We start from the raw sequence: 21206 nt of genomic DNA, 5'->3' as shown, positions 1-21206 counted from the left end.
TTGTTCTTGCTTCATTTCCTTTCTCCTTTCTTTATAGCATCTCCCTCCCCATAACTATTTTTAAAATTTTTCAAAATTGTAGATTCAATTATTACCACCCATCTGCAAAGTCCTTCAGTGAGTGACATAAATATCTCCAACCCTAGTCAGTGATGTGTCAGTGATTCCTCCCCTATGAGTGTTGAAGTAATATTGCCTGGATATGATGAAATCAGTGACTGGGAACGCCTTTTTTCTCAGAAATTCTGTGAGATGACTGAAATGCTGGAATGGAATTTTACTGTTTCAAGTGCTGACTTAAAGAAGTCAACCACCGAATGAGTGTTTATGTGGACTATTCTTGGCCTGCGAGCAATGGATTAAACCTCCTACTTAGTGGCTTTAAAACTTCACTGAATGTTTCACATTTACCATGACTTCAACGTTAAACAACACATTTCTTTAAATTCCCGGAAAAAGATCTACTAAGTTGGGGTATGTGTGATGAGGGGATACCTGGACTCGGAAGGGAGGCTACAAAGCCCCATGGGTAGATATTCAATTTGCTTGTCACAAATGTTCCTCACTCTGCAAAACACTTTTAAGGGCCAAGATTTCTGCTGATATTGTTCTGTCCCCCTCAAAAATGTTGAGATTGAAAAGTGTTAGAGGCAACGTGTATTTCTGTTTTTACAATTTCCTTAAGGAGGTTCCAAAGGGACTGTTTATTGTTTCTAGATCTAGGGTCTGCATTTTGGGGAGAATTATATGCCTATAAATTTCTTCTCTGAGAAATATTTAGATAAGCTAATGACCAACGCCTAGAAAATTATTTCATTAACATTTACTCTACAGGGATTGCCAAATTATCTGACTTTTTACATTACAATTTGGGAAAAGGGCATGGTTGAAACAAACAAACAAACACCCTAATCAAAAGTAAACTCTGAAGATTCTGATATACTCTACATCTTAAAAAAGCAAATTTCTGGAGAGCCTAATACATTTTTGTATTAAAATATAAAATAATTATTGTATTAAATATTTGTATTAAAATATAAAATAAAATATAAAAATGTTCAACATTTCCTACAAGGTAGTCACATTGTAGAAATGCTGTCTGTAGTGTTGTCCGTAGATCAAATGAGAATCTCAAGCAGCCCACTCAGGTCATGAAAGCTTTCATGAGCTGTATTCTGGTAATGGGTCTCTGTATTACTTTGAAATATGCTAAAAGACATAGCCTTTCCAATTCCATTATTACATTTATTCTAAGGCTATTGTAAGGTAACCAACTCTTCCCTAGATCCTTTAGTGGTTTCCATTTAAAACCTCAGGTGACAAGTTCCCTTCAAATTAAATGCTAGGAAAAACTTTGCTCTTGCTAGAAAATTTGTTATATTTTTCCCCCTTAAGGACAAGGATCAGGGGCTGGGGATGTGGCTCAAGCGGTAGCGCGCTCGCCTGGCATGTGTGTGGCCCGGGTTCGATCCTCAGCACCACATACAAAACAAAGATGTTGTGTCCGCCAAAAACTAAAAAATAAATAATAAAATTCTCTCTCTCTCTCTCTCTTTAAAAAAAAAAAAAAAGGACAAGGATCAGTGTTTCTCAGCAGGGTGTTATGGCATTTGGGGCAGCACAGTTCTTTGCATATGGGATTGCTCTGCATCCACCACCCACCCTACCCAGGACAGCTATTAGTATCTCTGGCCTGCTGACACGATTGCCAGGTGGGGCATGTAGTCACCATGACCACCCAAACTGCCCACACACATTTCCAACTGAGTAATCACTAAAGAGCCAATTTGCTTCCTTTGTTTTGTCTATAAGAAAACTTAAATTTGTCATGTTAATAAAATATCTGGGTAGAATATTCTGGCCATATCGGTATCTCAACTTTCTCTGAGGTTTGAACTTTCAGTTTAGTTTATATTTTCTCTGGTGTTGAATTTCACTTTATATTCTGTTTTTATTGTTAAGACAATTCAAATCCTTTGTTGAACCAGATGTGGTACAAATAAAAGAAGAGAGCTTGAAGTTTCAGAGGGATATTCTCCTGCAACACCAAAAAACCAAATAACCCAATCAATAAATGGACTAAGGAACTGAACAGACACATCACAGAAGAAATACAATCAATCAACAAATATATGAAAAATGTTCAACATTTCTAGCAATTAAGAGAAATGCAAATCAATACTACTCTAAGATTTCATCTCACTCCAATCAGAATGGCAATTATCAAGAATACAAGCAACAATAATGTTGGTGAGGATGTGGAGGAAAAATATATACTCATAGGTTGCTGGTGGGATTGCAAATTTGTGCAACCATTCTGAAAAGCAGTATGGCGATTCCTCAGAAAACTTGAAATGGAACCAATATTTGACCCAGCTATCCCACTCCTTGGTTTATACCCAAAGGACTTAAAATCAGCATACTATAGTAATGATGCCACATCAATGTTTATGGCAGCTCAACTCACAACATCTGAGCTATGAAACCAACCTAGGTGCCCTTCAACAGATGAATGGATAAAGAAAATGTGGTATATATATACACAATGGAATATTACTCAGTTTGAAACAAGAATGAAACAATGGCATTTGCAGTTAAATGGATGGAGCTGATGCTAAGCGAAATAAGCCAATCCCAAAAAAACCAAAGGCCTAATGTTTTCCCTGATATGAAGATGCTAATTCACAACAAGGGGGTGGCTAGGGAAGAATGGAGGTACTTTGGATTAGGCAGAGGGGAGTGAATGGAGGGGAGGCGGTATGGGGGCAGGAAGAAGGATAGTAGAATGAATCAGACATTATTACCCTATGTACACATATGATAACATGACTGGTATGATTCTATATCATGTGCAACCAGAAGAATGAGAAGTTATACTTTTATGTATGATGTGTCAAAATGTATTCTACTGTCATGTATAACTAATTAGAACAAAAAAAGTAATACTAAGTTAAAATATCACTGTTATATATAGTATGTACTCTTTACTCTCACTCATAAAGTAATAGTAGAACTTCACTTTAGACACTTAACTGTCAGAAATTAATAAGGAATAATACACCAAAGAAACATAATATTTTAAAAACCTTTGGTAAAAGTGACTATGAATAAACAAAAAATACCACATTTACATAATTATTTATTTCCATACAATGGCAATGCCAAGTGGAAAGAGCCTGTAGAAAGTATTTATTACTTTTAACATTATAAAAATCCTTTTGCTAAAAACAAATTCTACATGAAGTTACCTTTTTATGAGTGTCTTCATTTTACATGAACAATTTTTGAGGAAATCTAATCATATACTTTTTTTTTGGTGGTGGTGCTGGGGATTGAACCTTGGGCCTTGTGCATATGAGGCAAGCACTCTAACCACTGAGCTACATCCCCAGCCTCTATCATACACTCTTTCCAAATGAACACAGACAGTTGGTTCTGATTTAACTGCATAATCCCCTCAGACTCTTGAATTTTTGGAAGATAGGAACTTTTTTTATTTTGAGAAAAACTATTAAGCAACTCAATATTATTAGGCATTTTTAGGTTAAGATTTATCATTTAATCCAAAACATTTTCAGTGACTATAGTTCCCCAAATGGTATTTTGTTTTTTATACTTACTTGTATGTTACTTAGAGTTTTAGCAGAACTTTTGAGGAAGTGGTAGAAGATCCTATTGAGAATTTCTGTGAAAAATGAGATAAAAACTAATTTATAATACAGGGTAAGTGATATACCCCATATTTTTCTTACCTCAGAACTGCAAATAGCTATGTTAGCAGGAAGCTGGGAAAACTGCTTCAACTCAAACACGTCACGTGCTGCCCACCGGCTCATATGATTCTCAGCTTTGCTGGATCCTATCACATGCTGGTTTGAGTGAATATAAGCCACTTCCTGAACACCACCTAGGAGATAATTGATGTTCACTAGGTGATTTATCATCACAAAGGAAAATTGATCCATGCACACCTTAAAAATTATCAGAATCATGACAAAAATAGGTTATGCTTTGCTGAATTTTTACTCCTGAAGAAAAAACATGCAATTATGTTAACCCTGAAATATTCTTAAAAAAACAAAACAAACAAAAACCCCCGAAGAGTTTGAGTTCAAACATGTTGGTCTAGATTATCATGAAAATAACCCCCACCCCCGGTTCCTTACCATAAATATGAGAACTGCTGAGACCAGGTAAGAATTTTAAAATTTAGACCTGAAAAGGGGATTTTAGGCACAAGAAAGTCATAGTCAAAGGTTTTTGCTATGAATTTGTCATCTTGGTTAGTTTCAAAAAGTTGTTTAGTAATTGAAGGAGTGGCGCTAGCCTTATCTGTTCCTTTAAACATGTACTTGATTACAGTGATGGAATGGGAGCATGGGGTTTATGACCAGGGAGTTTCGTTTGGTTGGCTTTGCTCAGTTTTATTGTTTGTATTTTGTCTTTTTTGTACATATGCCCAGAGAATGTCAAGATGGGAGCTTTTTAGGAAATGAAAAAAGTTAACTCATGGCTTTTATCTGAAAGAGGTTTAAAAAATGGCTACATTTTTTATTGCTTTGCTTCTAGGCACCTATAATTTATTTTTAAATTGTGGTCATAAAAGAGAAGGCTAGAACTGAGGCCTGTAAAAGCTCCCTCAAACAGCTCTGGCAATGAACCTCAATTATGACCTCCAACACTTGTGCTGTTTCAGCCCTGAACCCCTCTTAACCAGAAACTGCCAATCATGCAACACAAGATGCTGTTACAAATTATGATTGAAAGAGTATTAGGAAAACATTTCCCTTAAATTTAAATACCCCAGGTAGCAAGTATGGTAGTTTCAAAATTATTCTTCTGATAGAAAATTTACTCGGATTTTTCTTTATTTTTTTTTAGTTTTGATGGACACAATACCTTCATTTTATTTATCTTTATTTGGTTCTGAGGCTTGAACCCCGTGCCTCACATGTGCTACGTAAGCACTCTACCACTGAGCCACAACTCCAGCCCCAGATTTTTCTTAATTTTGATGACAAACTTTATGCATTAATGAAAACGAGGTTTGTTACACACTAACTACTGACAACTTTCACAGTTAAAAAAAAAGCAACTATTAAAAAAAAAAACTTCTGTTACACACAAACCTAAGCATAATCCAGTACTTAGTTACAAAATATATATCATAAGGATCCTTCAATGAGATCATTAACCATAAAAGAAAGCTTAATGGGTTAAAAAAACAAAAAACCAAGGTTTCTACAGCAAAATATTCCTGCTTTTAAATCAGCTCCTTTTACTTTTTTTGTTGTATTTATTAAGTAAGATGCTTGTAAAAGTGATGCTAACTCTTAAAATCACTAAACAGATTTTGGGCAGAGGCTAGTGGCAAGGATGTAATTTTTCAACCTCTGATTTCCCTCATGAAAACAGACAGCACTAAAAGAAAAACCAAGCCATGTTCTTGAACAACATCCTAACAAAATTAGATGACAAGATATCCCTATAAGCCCTAAAATACAAGCAGGTAGAAACAACCAAAGCTATGAGTTCTGCATAGCATCAAAGACTGAAGAAGGATGCAAGCAACAGGTGGATCTGGCAGACCTAAGAACAGGTGACCCAGGATTGCCAACAGGTACTTCTTGGAAAGCACAGCCAGTCAACTTGAGGTTGGCAGCTGAGTCTGAGAAGGTATTCCACTGGCCAGAGTTGAGCAGGTTCCACGGGCTTGCAGTAAAAAGACCCCAGGGGACTGGAGGCACTATCCTCCTGAAGCCGTAGTACTGACCCACCATGGCCCTGCCCAGGCCAGAACAGAAGAGGAGAAACTGAAGGCAGGGACTCGAGATGAGCAGGACAGGCATTAAGCAGGAGAGGCAATTTCATATAAAAAAGGAGCAAGAGAAAAACATTGGAGTCAAGTTTCAAAAATTATTAAGAGAAAGAGAATAGACAATAATATTTCTACTATGAAAACATCTCAGAAACATCTCACTACACAGATTAAAACCATAATCAGCTTCAAAATGAGGTAAGAGACTTTAAAAACATGAAAGTGACATTTATCAACAACACAAATCAGAATTATACCTCAGAAATGAGTGAACTCAAGAAAGACTTACATATTTTTAAATATTATTTCAGAGATGAAGAATAAACTTAGAAGGAATATAAGAGGAAATAAATATAATAGATAATGTCTTTATATAAATAGAATTTTTTAAAGGAAAAAGCCGAAATAAACAAAGCAAAAAGATAAAAGAGACTGAAACAAATTCTGAAGGTAGGCAAAGAAGATTGAACAAGTGAATAACAGGAGGCCTTAAAGAAGGCCAAAGCAAACCAACAGGACAAAGCACAAGTAACACTAGAACAAGAAAGCTTTCCATAAAAATTGAGTGGAAGCTACACTGTGCATGTGAGAATAGTGACCCAAATAACCAACACCAAGACACAATCTAGTAAAATTACTGGACCATGAAAAGAAAACAAACAGGCAAACAAACCAACAAAAACCACCCAAATTCCGGGCATCTAGGAAGCAGAAAAAGAGGTAGGAAAGAAAAAATACAAGCGACACAACATTTTTACACCAGAAGATGAAGTACATATTTAAAACACTCAAGAAAACAGGTTTTTTTTTTTTTACATTCAGCAAAACTGACTCTTAGGTATAAGGACTCACACTGTTATCACAAGAATCTCAGGCAAAAATATTATCATGAACACTTATTAGAAAGCAAGCCTCAGATAACTCAATAAGTATAGAAACACATAGGACTGATGGGGAAATCTTAACTGTCTTCTTTACAGTTTTAACTATAAACCAGGACATGAAGTAGAAGGAGAGTATATAATGCAATCTCAATATTCTGAAATGGGAAGAAAGTGGTACATAATATATATAAATATATATAATATATATTTTATATAATATATATTTATAAAACGCTAGGACAAATATATATGTTATATATAAAATATATATTATATATAAAATATATAACACCACTACATACAACTATAATAATATACCACTAAAAATGTGGGAAAAAAGGGAGAAGATTCCTATATCTTGAAAAAAAAAAAAAAAAACAACAAGAAAGAAATGGGAGAGCATACAAGTACTGCAATTTTATTCTTTGACTGATGTGTAGTATGGGATAAAACAAATGAGCATTTATGAGACATTATAATTAAATTATTCCCTGTATGTTTCCAAACCAGAATTATCAATATGGAAGAAACAGTATTCAAATAAAATAAAGAGGATAAGCTGAAGCTCCATAATCTCAAGTGAAGTATCATATAAAGTTCATGAGGTATTTTATCATTATTGAACATGGGTATGTATGTATATACACACATAAAATATATACATATATACACACATATAAAGATATAAGTAAATATGTGTATGTAGACATATTAAGGTATGTGTGTAAACACAATACATACAACTAATTTGATCATTGAAAAGACCCAGAAATAATAAATAAGCTAGTAGTAACAACAATCATTCCTAGCATCTGACTGTGGTCTTGAAACACACTTTCTCTATAAAAGAAATTCAGGTTTTTGGAGAAATAACTGATTCTAGGTTTGGGGCAGAAAATGTACAAATGATCTTGGAACACCTTGTAATAATAGGTAACAAGGAAGTTTTCAAAGATGATTATCCTAGTGCCTGAGATCTCAGGAACTAAAATACTCGTGTCAAATGTTCCAACTGGCCAAAGAAGGGATAGCAGAGCCTTAACCATGATATTAATTGCAATAAATTGAGACCATTAACTGTGCTTGAAAATTTACAATGATGTTATGAAAAGAAAAGATTGGGTGCAGTGGGGCACGCCATAATCCCAACAGCTTGGGAGGCTGGGGCAAAAGGATCTCAGGTTTAAAGCCAACCTTAGCAACTCAGCAAAGCCTTAAGCAACTTAGTGAGACCCTGTCTCAAAATAAAATACAAAATAGGCTGGGGATGTGGCTCAGTGGTTAAGTGCCTCTGGGTTCAATCCTTGGTACAAAAAAAAAAAAAAATAGATTGTCTTAATTGATATAGAACCAATTTATTATATTGAACATTGGCAAATAAAGGAATTAAGCATTTTTCCTGCCTTTCCTATACAAATTCTACCATTAGGTAAGCATTAGTAGATAAGGGACAGTATATCTTTAAAAAAGTATTCTAAAAAAAATGGAAATTAGAAGAGCAGAAAATATCATTTTACTATGCTGAATAAATAAACAGATACAGAAATTAAGCATTAAAGGTCGCTAATAACAGAGACAGAGAGAAAAGCAACATTCTATGCCTCCTATCTTCCTGCCAAACATTTAACTCTTGTCTTGCTGAAGGCAATGAACCTAGGCTTGACATAGTCTTGGGAGCCAACTGCTCATTTGCAGAGGACCAAGCCCAAGTGCACTGAGTATGTACATTCAACAAAATGAAGATGGAGGAAAACTTGACAGATGGCCCAGGTTCTGCAACAGATAATTTGTAGGAATTACTAAATTTGTAAATAATTACTATTAAAGTCAGAATAATTGATGTTTATGGAGCAGAAAGGCTGTGATTAGGATGGGGCACATAGAGGGGGTCCTGAGGTAGATGGCAAAGCTCTCTGTTTCCAGGTAGGTGGTCTTCCCTTAATCCTGCCACCCACCTGCTTCCTTATTTGTGTCTCAGTGTAGCATCCTGTTTTTTAGAGCTACTTTTAATTCAATAACCTCTTACAGAACTGTTTGATTGAGCAAAACAATTATTTAAAGAAAAAAAAAACTCAAAATGTGTCTGAAGTTACCTAAAAGTTTATCCATTGATTCATACATCTGCTCTTGATTGGCAACTTTCTCATTTGAAAATTTCATTGGTTTTCTTGGTATAAAAGTGTTAATTTTCTTATGGTGCCTAGGCAATTGTGCAGAGAAACTGATTTTGTCTTTTATAGTTTTTGCTGTATGGCTCTGTTTAGAGCCACTGAAGTGGCTGACAGATATACTGTCATCTGATGATGAAAAGTCATCAATAATTTGAGAGTTACTACCCTCATCTGTTGCACACAATTGGTTTGTTTTCTTCATTGTTTTAGGAAAATTGTAAAGTTGTCTTTTGTTTTCCTTTTTCCTCTTAAGCCTCAATCGACTAGTAGATCTTTGTTTTCTTACCCTCATCTTGGGGTACATTTCAATGTCATCAGATTCGTCACTAATATCACCAGTGTCTTGGCTTTTCATAATAGGTTTCAGGGTCCTGTTCTCAGGATTTAAATTTTTTGAAATGAGTCCATGTCTTCTGTCATTAGTCTCTTCACCATCACCATTGTTTCTTATTTTTACAGGGTTTTCTGTTTCAGAATCTTCAGATTCATCTAAGAGTTGCTTACTCCTTACTCGATTGTTAGGGAATCGTGGAGTTGCATATTGTGTGGGAAAGATGACATCACTATCTTCTGATTCTGTGCCATTCTGTATATTGCAATGACGTCCCACCAGATGTGAAGAGTTTTTTTCAACATCAGACTCAGAAGAAGCATTCTGTTCTAATAGTTTCTCACTTTTATCAAAAACACGTTTCTCATTTGAATTTAGGATTTTATCTAATGTCTGGTGTTCTGAAGTACCAACAGTGTCCTGAGTTTTCTGACAACCAGCATCTTTGGCTTCTGCTGGAAGGCAAATGGGCTGCTCATCAGAACTTTCACCACCAGACGCAGTATTTCCCTTGCCATCTTTAACTGCTGTACACTTTGCCTCCAACAGTTTAGAGAAGCCACACTGGAGTAAGGTCAGCTGCCCTGAAGAACCTGCAGCTTTGCTTGCGTCAGATGCTTTGCTGTTAGAAGTCTTTATTCTTGAGGCTCTCACTGACTCGTCATCACTAAAGTCACTGCAGAGATCACAGGCGTCCACTGCCAGTGGGTCTGCAGGTGGGTCTTGTCCTCTGGGTTCTTGACAATCAGGCTCCCTGGGCTATAGATAAAATGACAACATAATGATACACAAGCTATTGCACTGGAAGGGAATTAAGTTTGCCAGATAATTTCGGTGTAAGTACGCAACTTGGCATTTTAAAAAAGTGTAACATTTAATAAACAAATGTAAAGGATTTAATATTATGGTCTAGTACAGTCTTTTCTCTTTCCAAGTATTAAACTTTCCAAAATAAATAAAAGTTTAAACTAGAGTATCATGTGATCAAATCATTTTTAAGGAAAACAGAGTGGTGTGCTCAGCTTCTAACATACAGGGACTCACAATTCTAGCCTCAAAAGGTAAAAGCACATAACTCATTGTTTAAAAATTACTGGGGTTTACTGAGGTCCAGCAGATTCTTCCAATCATGCTTTAAGAAAAAAAACCTTACAGATAAAGAATTCACAACTGCAAAATGGTTCAAGTTGTTAAAATAAGATAATAAATAAGGTCCAGTAAGATCATTAAAATTGAGAAAGTTTTAGAGTAAAATCTACAACAAATTTAAATCCAATATTTAATTTTTTCTACTTTAATCAGAATTAGTCAGACATCTCAGTCTCCTAAAACTGAGAAGTAAGTGATTTTGGGAAAGTATTATCCAGTGATACTTCTGCTAATATTTGATATTCATATATGTATGTATGTATTTGGTACTGGGGATTGAACTCAGGGACACTTGACCACTGAGCTACATCCCTAGCCCTTTTTTGTATTAGAGACAGGGTCTCACTGAGTTGCTCAGCATCTCACTTTTGCTGAGGCTGACTTGTGATCCTCCTGCCTCAGCCTCCCAAGCCATATGCCCAGCTTCACAGGTCTTTAAATTTAAAAAAATATTCACCCTAATTTACTGGGAGAGAATTAACTTTGGGCAGATAACTTTTGTTCAGGTAGATTACTGGGCTGATAAAAACTCATGGTTAAACCTGTAAAAACAAACAAGAATAAATTAGCAACAATGACATAAAATTTTTCCCTTTTCACATATAATTTTTACCTCTCAAAAAGCCTTTTGATGAAAATACAGATTTTTGTGTTATGTGAGATAAGATACTACTAATAAGATCACAAGATCAAGGACTCAAATCAAATATGTTCTGATTTAAAGAATGATTTTGATATTTGGATTTAATAATCAAACACACATTGATGGCTATTTTTCCATTTAATATGCTATTCAGTAAAAATTATTTATTTGGATTGGGTTGGTCACTTACACAGTACATTTAATTTTGGATTTGACTTAGTTTAGTTAAAATTCCAGTTTAGATGTATATGTCTGATGATGGCTCCTGAATTTGTTAACTTTAAGACACAATATCAAATCAGCTTAAATTATAAATTTAACTGGCAGTTCTCTGACTTAATGTCCTTAATATTAAAAATAAAACAAAACCAAAAAAACTGTGTTTTTTAATGTGATGAAAAAATGGAATAAAAAGGAAATGAAATTTAAAATTGTCACAGTACATGTTTTCTAGGTGTAGGGGGCTACAGACTCAACACTGCCTACCGTTTCTGGGTTGTGTGCTGGAGGTCTCTCTTTCAACCATGTTGTAGCAGTCATGATTCCTGCTTCCACTTGGCCTTCTCTCTGGAATATCAGCAAAAAAGAAAGTAAATAGCTGTGTAAAATAAGGGGTAAAAACAACCAAATAAACAATAGCAATGACAAGTTAAATCTTCAAGCTAGGGCAGGAAAAAATGCAACTTGCTTTAGCACTCTTAATGCTACTTTCAATTTACTAATTAAAGAACCAATATTCAGTGTAATGTAACATTTTAAAATACTCTAGCAGTTTACTTTTTCAGAAGCAGAAAACTAATAATACTTCACAGTGAATGCCATTAAAAGTATTATTAGTCGGGAGGAGGGGAAAAAAAAGTTACCCAAGAATCATAACTGTAATAGCCATTCCTACATAATAATTATAGTAAGGAACATACTGGCAACATGTCAAACACCACAGTGTCGAGCACTGGGAACATGATACAACTAGTATATTATATTTACTGGTCATATTTATTAAAAAATATTTATTAGCATTTACGTGTATGAGACATCAAAATGAAAAGGTCATCCTAATATGAAACTAAAAAACTACCTTAATTATATAACAGGCTTTTTGGAAAGTATTTGCACTTTAAAGCATTTGGTATATTTCCCTGTGCCCCCTCCTACATTTGGGACTTAACCCGGGGCCTTGAGCATGCTAGGCAAGCACTCTACCACTGAGCTACATTCCCAATCCATTGGTGCATCATTTAACAGAGGTATCTAATGGTCTAGATTCCAGAATATTAAATTCCCCTTCTAAAGGAAAATAATTCTTTCTATGTTGGAATAATTTTCAGTTTACAGCTTGCTAGCAGCTATAAGCTAGCAGCTATGAGCAGCTCGAAGTGCTTGAAGAATCTACACTCGTTCAGGCCTGATAGCAACACCTGCAGGATGGGATGCTCTGTTCTAGTGAGCCATTAGTGAAATCACATCCTTAGCACTTGTGGTTAGCGTTGCCAAGCTGCCAGGCCAGGAAACCCATAGTCAGGAGCTTCAGGCATGGAACTCCTAACATAGAAAGCCCCCTCCCCTAGGGACAAAGACCCTTCCTGATGATAGTAATAATTAGAGCATTCTCATAGTGTGGTTACATTAGGCATAAGATGATTGGCTTACGGATACTATCTTGCTTGTGTATGATTGATGGGCATGCCCACTCAAACCCTATAACAATTGTATGCATTTCAAAAATAAACTGAGCTACTGGATGATGACTTGAGGCTTGTCTGCTCCCAGTTTTCTCACCAACTCCCGGAGTCTACTCCCCGTGACTGAGGTAGCTGAGCAATTAACTGACCACATCAGTGACCAGAACGACAGCATTTCTAAGGTTGTATTTGTTGATAGAATAAAGGGAAGTAATACTACCATCACCAGAGTTACCAATGCCCAGCTTATAAATAGACAGCATACTAATGGCATATTCCAGCCACCTGGTATCCAGGGAAATGAGTGAGAATCTCCCTACAGAAATCTACTGGGTGATGAACAGTGCCAGATTGTCAGGAATCCTTAGCCCCCCACACCTTGAGGCTACTGTAGCAAGAGGAGGGGAGCCCCCTTCACAGCACAACCATTTATCTCAACAGAAGCTAACAGGCTGTAGGAGATGCAACTGCAGCATGAGAAACCCTCAGACTGTTGACACTCCTTTCTGATACAGAAATGGCAATTCCAGTGTTCAGACCAGATGCTTGGAGCCACCCTAAACTTCTCTTTTTATTCCTCACATATGTAAGCAAATTCTCTCAGCCCACCTACATAAAATATAGAATCCAACCACTTCTTACGCCATCTACCACTATCACCCTGGCCTAAGCCTCCATGGTTTCTCAGGAGGATTACTGCAGCATCCGCCTAACAGGTGTCTTGCTTTTGCCTCCTGTAGTCTAATGCTAGTAGACTTTCACAGTGAAGCTGATGTAAATCAGACTATGTCATTCTTCAGTTGAGAACTGTGGGAGACCAACCTTGCATGTGACTGAGTCACACTTCCCGGCTGGGTGCTGAGGCGCTCAGTCACAGAATGTGGCAGAGCTGTCCCCACCCCTCTTGGGTCCGAGGGTTGGTGTCTCGTGCATGGGTGTGTCTTGCTACAGCCCCATGGGTGAAGCTATGCTCACCTGTTCCTTTGTTTAGGATAGAATCTTCCATGGAAGTGCCTTGTGTGTGTCCCCTTCTCTTACTGTGCCCTTGGGTGTGTCCTACCCAGGTGTCAGTCAACCTGCTGACAGTGGACATCATAAAGATAGACTCAGCCCCCTGAAACCTGACCCCCTGCCTCATTTGAATAGCTTCTCCTCAATAAAAGGGGTCAGTGCATGCTCTCGCTGTCTCTCTTCCTGCGGACCCTTAAGGTCAGAGAAGCCGTCAAAGCGACCCCAAAGAAAAAGGTATTTGTGTCTCTTGTGTAGTTATTTTGCACAGCCCAGTCAGCCCAGTTCAACTGGAGTAAACCCTGAGCCTTTTAGCCTTTTACCAGCAGAGAACTCTCCATTGCTTCTGTTTTTCTGGTCTCACTGCTGGGCTTGGCTCTCTCCTTTACTCCTCAACAGCCTTGGTCGCCCAGCCATTGGAAACCATGCTGGACATACTCCTCCCACAGGGACTCTGCATTTGTTCTCTTGCTCTAAGACCCACATTCCTCCCTCACTTCTTTGGAGATGCAAATGCAACCTTCACAATGAGGGCATCCTTAGCCATCCCAGTCTAAAATTGTGATGCTCTTTCCTTGAAGGTCCCTATTTCCTTTCCCTGCTCTATTTTTATACTTAGAACTTATCATCATATACTGTATATTTCACTGACTTACTTTGATTATTGTTTGTTTCTGCCAATAGAATGTAAACTTCTTATAGAAAGAAGTTTTTAATCTATTCATTTATGTATGTCTAGCTCTAGGAACAGATAGTCAATAAGTATCTGTGAAATGAACTCTCAATATCTGTCTCTAAAGGAAAACCATGAAGAGGAAGGTCAATACAAAATAGAATTAAATTGCCCAGAAAACCTAAGATTAAAAGTGCAATATAATTCAAATTTTTACATCTTAAAATATTTCAAAAGGCCCCCATAATGCAGGCCTTGGAATAATAAAATATCTTTTGGCCAAAAGCACCATGAATCTAACCAGGTCAGAATAATTTAAATTCTGGTTGGTGACAAATAAGTAATCTTAATTCCAAACTTAATTTAATAATCAAATACCAGTGATATGCCAAGTTGTTAAAGATACTTTACCACAAATGAAATGAATTTAATGACAGGATGGCCCTGTCATTAAAAAAAAGAACTTCTGAAGAAAAAACAAGATGCACGCTGGACAACCAGAGAACAAGAGAACTTTCCACTTAATAACTTCCTATTTTGTTTTACATACTACTTGTTTAACAAAGGAATAGATGGTGATTCTGACAGGATAAATAATCAAATGCTATTTTTACAGGCAATGATTTTAAATTATAAACATGAATATAGGCATACTGGGTAGTTCTCTGAGATGAAGGGACTATCTAGGGGTAGAGTGGAAAGATGGAGGACAAATAAAAGAAATGGGAATGAAGAAGTCCATGAAAGAAATGGCATATTCAAAAACAAGGGAAAAAAGAAAGAAAAAGAAAAGGGTGGGGGGAGAAAGAAAAATAACTTTAAATGGGCCATTCAATTCAAAATCAGATAGTTATTGTAAAACAAAAACTCAGCAATAAACATCAAACACTGTTTAATAGTTGCAATATTTGCAGGATACAATTAATATATAACTTCTTTTTTTATCCACAGTGGATCTTTTTTTTGGAGGGGGGGAGGTGTCTTGGGGATTGAACTCAGTGCTCTACTAGTGAGCTACATCCCCAATCCTTTTTGCTTTTTATTTTGAGACAGGGTCTATGTTCCCCAGGTTGGCCTTGAACTCAATAATCTTCCTGCCTCAGACTTCTGTGTCTCTGGGATTACAGGTGTGTACAATGGTCCCAGGTCCACCAGTGATCCTTTTGAACTACCACTGAACTTGCTCAATGTATAGTGACTTATATTATTTATTCATTATGTAAACAATCTCTTCCACCTTTCATCAAGATAGTCAAAGTACCTCAAGGACAAGAACCAATTTTTCCTTAAACTTTATGGTACTGACTAAATGAATACATTAAGATTTTACTACAAACTCCTGAGATTCAACTTCCTCATCGATGTAGTAAGGAGATTAAAAAAGAAGACTCAGAAAGACTTTATGATACCCATATTAACATTAATTAGAAAACAGACTAATATCCTTAGTACTCCAGCATATTAAAAAACTTAGTTTTTAAGTAGGTATCTCATTTGAAGAATAAGAAACATCTGTATGCAGAGGATGAACATAACTGGGAGAGTTTGAAATATTGGTGTGGAATTTTTATTGGGAACAGAAAACAAAAATCTCCATGAGACAAGAGAGTACATCTCAAGGAGTATGTGGTAACTTCTAATCAAAACATATTTTATAGTTCTGTTTATTCGGGATTTTATTTTATTTTATTAGTTCTTGTCTCGTAAGCAGCTGCTTTCAAAATAACAAACATCTCTCTGCCTGTCTGAAATGGCCTTTGGAATCACACTATCTCAAACATATATTTGTATGTGTGTGTGTGTGTGTGTGTGTGTGTGTGTGTGTATGTGCATTATTTACAACTATGCATGAGAAAATCTTTGTCTAGAGGTATAGCAGTTTATTTCCTACTTCTCTAAAAGTAGAAATTCTAAACATCGGTATTTTTGATAAGGAAAAACCAAAAGTTTCTCTGAAAATGCACCAATTGTATTTCAAGTTTCCTGTGGGATAAAACTGTAATTAAAATATTATTGAAAGGGTCAAAGAATAATTTCACACCTCCAAGATGTCCCTCGTAAGACAAGATCCTTGGGGTCTTAGTCTGAAGAGATTATAGGTCCCAAAAAGTTCTCCTCGATGCTCTTTTGATCCTTGAACTGCTTCAAAATATCGCTTGGCATTTTCACTTCCAACTACCACACAGTGAAGTTGCTAGAACAACAACAAGAACAATAACAACAAAAAATGCAAGATGTTTTTGAAGTATTTGCTCCAACAATATGTCAGAACTTCCTGGCATTATATATATATATATATATATATATATATATATATATATATATATATATATATACAGCATTAGCTAGAGCAGGTGGAATCTTGGAATCTCCTTAGGGAGGGAATTTTTTTTCAATTTCCCTGGCAGATGTTGCCATTTTGGTGAGAGAATAATAATTGGCCAGTCTGATTGAAGCAGAGATCTTACATTTCCTCTTTTATCTGTTTTCTAAGAAGTGAGTCAAAATCACATATTTATGTAATATATCCACCTGACATGAATGTTTAATAAAAACATACACTTTAATATATTTTTACTTTTTAAATTCATTTCAAACAGAGACTATTAAAACTGAGAGAAGTAATCACTGTGTCACTAAAATTAAATTATAATCCAAAGTAATACAATAACCATTTGTGTCCAACTGATTGTATCATGATTACATTGTCAACTAACAGCCAAACCTCTATCACTGTTGCAGAAAACAATGTCGAATACAGAAAGAACACTGACATAGGGTCCTTAAGGACATTTACCATTTTAGGATCAATATTCATGTGCACTATATGCTGGATATTTTACTAAATGTTATGTAAATATGTAAACTTAAAATACAACCTGATTAATCCCATGTATACCTTAAAAGTATCTTGGAAGAAACAAATTAAAAAATGTACAGAATGGAAATTAACTTCAGTTTAGGGATGGAGGAATTAGTAAGAAGTGATGCTTAACTTTCATTATTGTCGGAGCTGATCTGCACTGTCATGTTATTCTAGACAACTAAAATTCTTGTAAGACCCACCATTTATTGAACACTTCCTACGTCTACAGCATTTTATTTTACATTCTCTCATATATAACCTCTATAACTTCATAAGATATTATCTCCATTTTAGAAGTAACAAATGTAGAATTTCTCTATTTTATAAATAAAGCAACTTAAGTTTAGAGAAATTGATTTGCCTAGGGGTGTCAGCAAGGTGTCATTGCTAGAATTTGTACATGGGTTTAGCTGAATTGAAAATTGATACTCTCAACAATTTCTCACATAGAGGATTGCTCTTTTAAACAAGGCCTTATGATTTTAGTTTAAAAAGTTATAAATCAACATGTCAACTTGATCAGTTCAGTAACAATGGCCCAGAAATGGGAGCTACAATCCTCGGAATACAGATTCACAGTAGCAATTGATAAGACTAATGACCAGCTGTCTCTTTTACCCTTGCTGCTGACTCTACCTTTAACCCTGACATTGTTGGACTGTAGGTCTACAAACTACAATTACTAAGAGAAGCTGCAAGCCCTGAGTCTTTGTAATTTTCCTAGCAAAGGTTTAGTCACAAAATTTATTAAAAGTACATTATTTTACATTTAAACTTTAAGTTTTCCAAAGTGGCTTCAGTACAAGTAAAAATCAGGTTTTTCCTTCAGTAGGCTAACCATAAAAATATCATTGTAGAATTCAAGAGGGTAAGGGAAAAAAACCACAACTAGAAAATGTAGCTTAGATTCTAGCATAAGAAAAATTCACATAAGGTCATAAAATGCTTGGATTTCATCATGACCACAGACAAGATATGCAAGAAAAAAGTTAAAACGATGTGCTCATGTTAAGAAGTTCAAGGACCCTTCTTTCATTTTCAAAGCCAGCAGCTTTGCTGTATCATCTGTGTCATCTGGTCCCCTGCTTCTGCCTTCACATCTCCCTCTCTGCTATCTCTGACCCTACTGTCTCCTCGTGATTACACTGGGACCACCCCCAAATCCACAGGGATCAGGAGATTAGGAAGTGGACATCTTTGGGGGACCATTATCAGCCTATCACAGTAAATGTATGCAAAAAGAATGACAGGGACATGTCAAATGACACAGAAGCTTCTTTCAACGAATTCCCATTGGCTAGACACAAGATGATTTGAAGATCAAAGTAAATAGCAAAATTCAATGGGTTGAAAATTGTTACTAAAATAGAAACCCATGAATCTACACAGATTAAATAAATATATAGAAGGGGAAACTTTTTTTAATGGCAGAATGCCAAAGAACAAAACTGAAAGAATAATGGAAATAGAGAAATCACACCTGGCTTACATCATAGTGGCAGCTGACTCGGGCAGAAATGAACACAAAGGCTGATGAACACATAGATGGGATATTGGTGTGATTCTGGAGACCTCCCCATGAACTACTTATCAATTAAAATGGTAACAGTGATCACTGTGCAGTGGAGAAACCCACAGGTCACCACGCTGTGCCTTCTGACTGATGTGATGAGAAGGCACGGCATCCTGTCTGTGGCATTCCTGCCAAGATTCCTGGCTTGAGTCTGGACAAGAAGAAGCTAATGGATCCAGCTAGGTCAAGGGACATCCCACACAAGGAAAGGCTTCCTGTCTGAAACTGTCGTCATGAAAGGCAAGAAAACACCTGAGTAAAAATGTAACTGTGATCCTGGATTGCATCATAAACCAGAAAGGAAAAAGGGGACATCTGGGGAGAGCTGGGAAAACTAAACAGGTCCTAAGGGTTACAAAGTAATGATGCAACAATGTCAGTGATCTGGGTGACTGAAATGAAGAGGGGTGAGTTGTACAAAAATATGTAAAACTGTTCTTAATGCATAAAGCCATTTTTATATGTTCTTCTAATAGGAGAGTGACTTGCTTTTGAGGAAATATACACTGGAGATAAAGTCTGTGACTTTCAGGTAGGTCAGAAAAAGATAAAAGATAAGATTTAAGAGAAAGAGAAAGCAAATATGTAAAATATTACCAACTGGGGGATTACGGTGAAGTTTGGGGGTTCTTTGTGCTGTTTCTGCAAATACATTTTTAATAACGAGATGAATTTCTGAATGGCAAATTTAGAAAGCATATAATGCTTCAAACCTGAAGAAGTACAGTTGCTATATAAGTGATGTTTTCATTTTTAAAAAAGTATAAAATATCTGAATGCATTATCACAACCAGATGCACAACAACAAAGACATCAAAGTCAAAATCCTTCTTGAACAACACAGATCCCCTTACTAGAGTCCTAATGCCAGGTGTAACTCTCTAGATCTCTTTCAATGTAGTTACAGCTATTTCTATAACCATATTAAAATAGTATAATGCATAGATACTATTGATACCTGCATATATTGTCCTGCAAGTTGCTTTTTTGACCTACATAACAATGTCTCAGAGATGCTGTCACATCATTGCATATGACTTGACATCTTACAGTCTTTTTTTTCTTTTTTTCCTTCTTCTTCTTCTGTTGCAGAGTCGTCTGTGATTTGGGTCTACTAGAATTTTTTTTTTAATATTTTATTTTTTAGTTGTAGTTGGACAACACCTTTATTTCACTTGTTTATTTTTATGTGGTGCTGAGGATCGAACCCAGGGTCTCGCACGTGTGAGGCAAGTGCTCTACTGCTGGGCCACAACCCAGCCCCTGGGTCTACTAAAATTTTTGTTATCATTCCTTTATTGTTGGACACTCAAGCTGTTTCCTTTTTTATTCTTAAACAAACACTAACAGTGCTGAATATGAATCCTTGTCACCCTTTCTGAGCATTTTTGTCAGGTTAGCCTCTAAAATAAGTGTAATGAGTTGTATTCTCAGCAACAGTATGTGAGTATTCCAACAGCATCAGCACTCTGTCCAGCAACCCTCAAAACAAAACCATAATTTAAAAATGTAGAATGTTTAGGACATGATAATATTTTATTTTGCTTCTTTAGGTGTGTGGTTAGTGGTCCACATGAGCATTATAACTACTTGTATTTTTTCTTCAGAGAAATGCCTACTTATAGTCATTTTATGGGTTTTGGAAAATTTTTTTTAAAAATATTCTTTTAGTTGTAGATGGACGTAATACCTTTATTTATTTATTTTTATGTGGTGCTGAGGATTGAACCCAGTGCCTCACACACGAGATGAGTGTTCTATTACTGAGCCACAATCCCAGCCCCTTGAAATTTTAATATTTTGTAGATGCTGTTCGAACTTTACATATGACAAAATTCCATCCTCGTCTCTCTTCTCATTTGGTTTTCAGTTCCTGTGCCATACAGAAATTTCATACAAACATGTAGTCAACCTTACAAGATTTGCCTTAGAGACTGTGTTAGTTTCTTAGTGCACTGGCTGTCATAAAGTGCTATAAACTGAGAGCTAAGAACAACAGAAATTTATTCTCTCTCAGTTCTGGAGGCTTGAAGTTGGAAATCAAGATGTCTGGGCCTCTTGGAAGGTTCTGGGTATTGGTCCTTCCTTGCAGCCACACGGCTCCTGTTTCTGCCTCCCTTGTCTGTGAGATTAGTATCCAATTCCTCTCTTGGAGGCTTTGTGAAAGATGCTGTGTTTGTGTTCCTGGGAGGCAGTGGTCTGTAATTTTCTGTTCCTGCAATGCCTTTGTCTAGTTTTGATGTCAGAAGTCTTCTTTCTAAAATAAGTCGAAAGCATTCCCTCCTCTGTTTTCACAAAGAATATTAGATGTTTCAAAGAATCCAGCCCTCTAGTCATCTGGACTAGGATCTTTCTTTGTGGGAAAGTTCCAAATTAAAAATTCAATTTCTTTGCACGATATAAAGCTA

At 36.1% G+C, this 21206-nt stretch overlaps 1 protein-coding gene across 4 annotated transcripts in view; it reads right to left on the bottom strand.

The window, feature by feature from the left end:
• The window catches only part of Ercc6l2 (ERCC excision repair 6 like 2), a 117556-nt gene that overhangs the window by 23202 nt on the left and 73148 nt on the right, over positions 1–21206 (bottom strand). For all 4 annotated transcript variants that reach the window (XM_071602517.1, XM_027955829.2, XM_071602515.1 and 1 more), the window contains 4 exons: positions 16401–16553; positions 11483–11563; positions 8796–9963; positions 3753–3907 (listed from right to left, as the gene is read on the bottom strand). In XM_071602517.1, the coding sequence (XP_071458618.1) occupies positions 3753–3907; positions 8796–9963; positions 11483–11563; positions 16401–16553 (1557 nt within the window). The remainder of the gene's footprint in view (positions 1–3752; positions 3908–8795; positions 9964–11482; positions 11564–16400; positions 16554–21206) is intronic.

Source organism: Marmota flaviventris, chromosome 16, assembly GCF_047511675.1.
Source record: "Marmota flaviventris isolate mMarFla1 chromosome 16, mMarFla1.hap1, whole genome shotgun sequence".
Lineage (NCBI taxonomy): Eukaryota > Metazoa > Chordata > Mammalia > Rodentia > Sciuridae > Marmota > Marmota flaviventris.
Note: the sequence above shows the minus strand (reverse complement) of the source record. Positions and strands in the feature narration are given on the sequence as shown.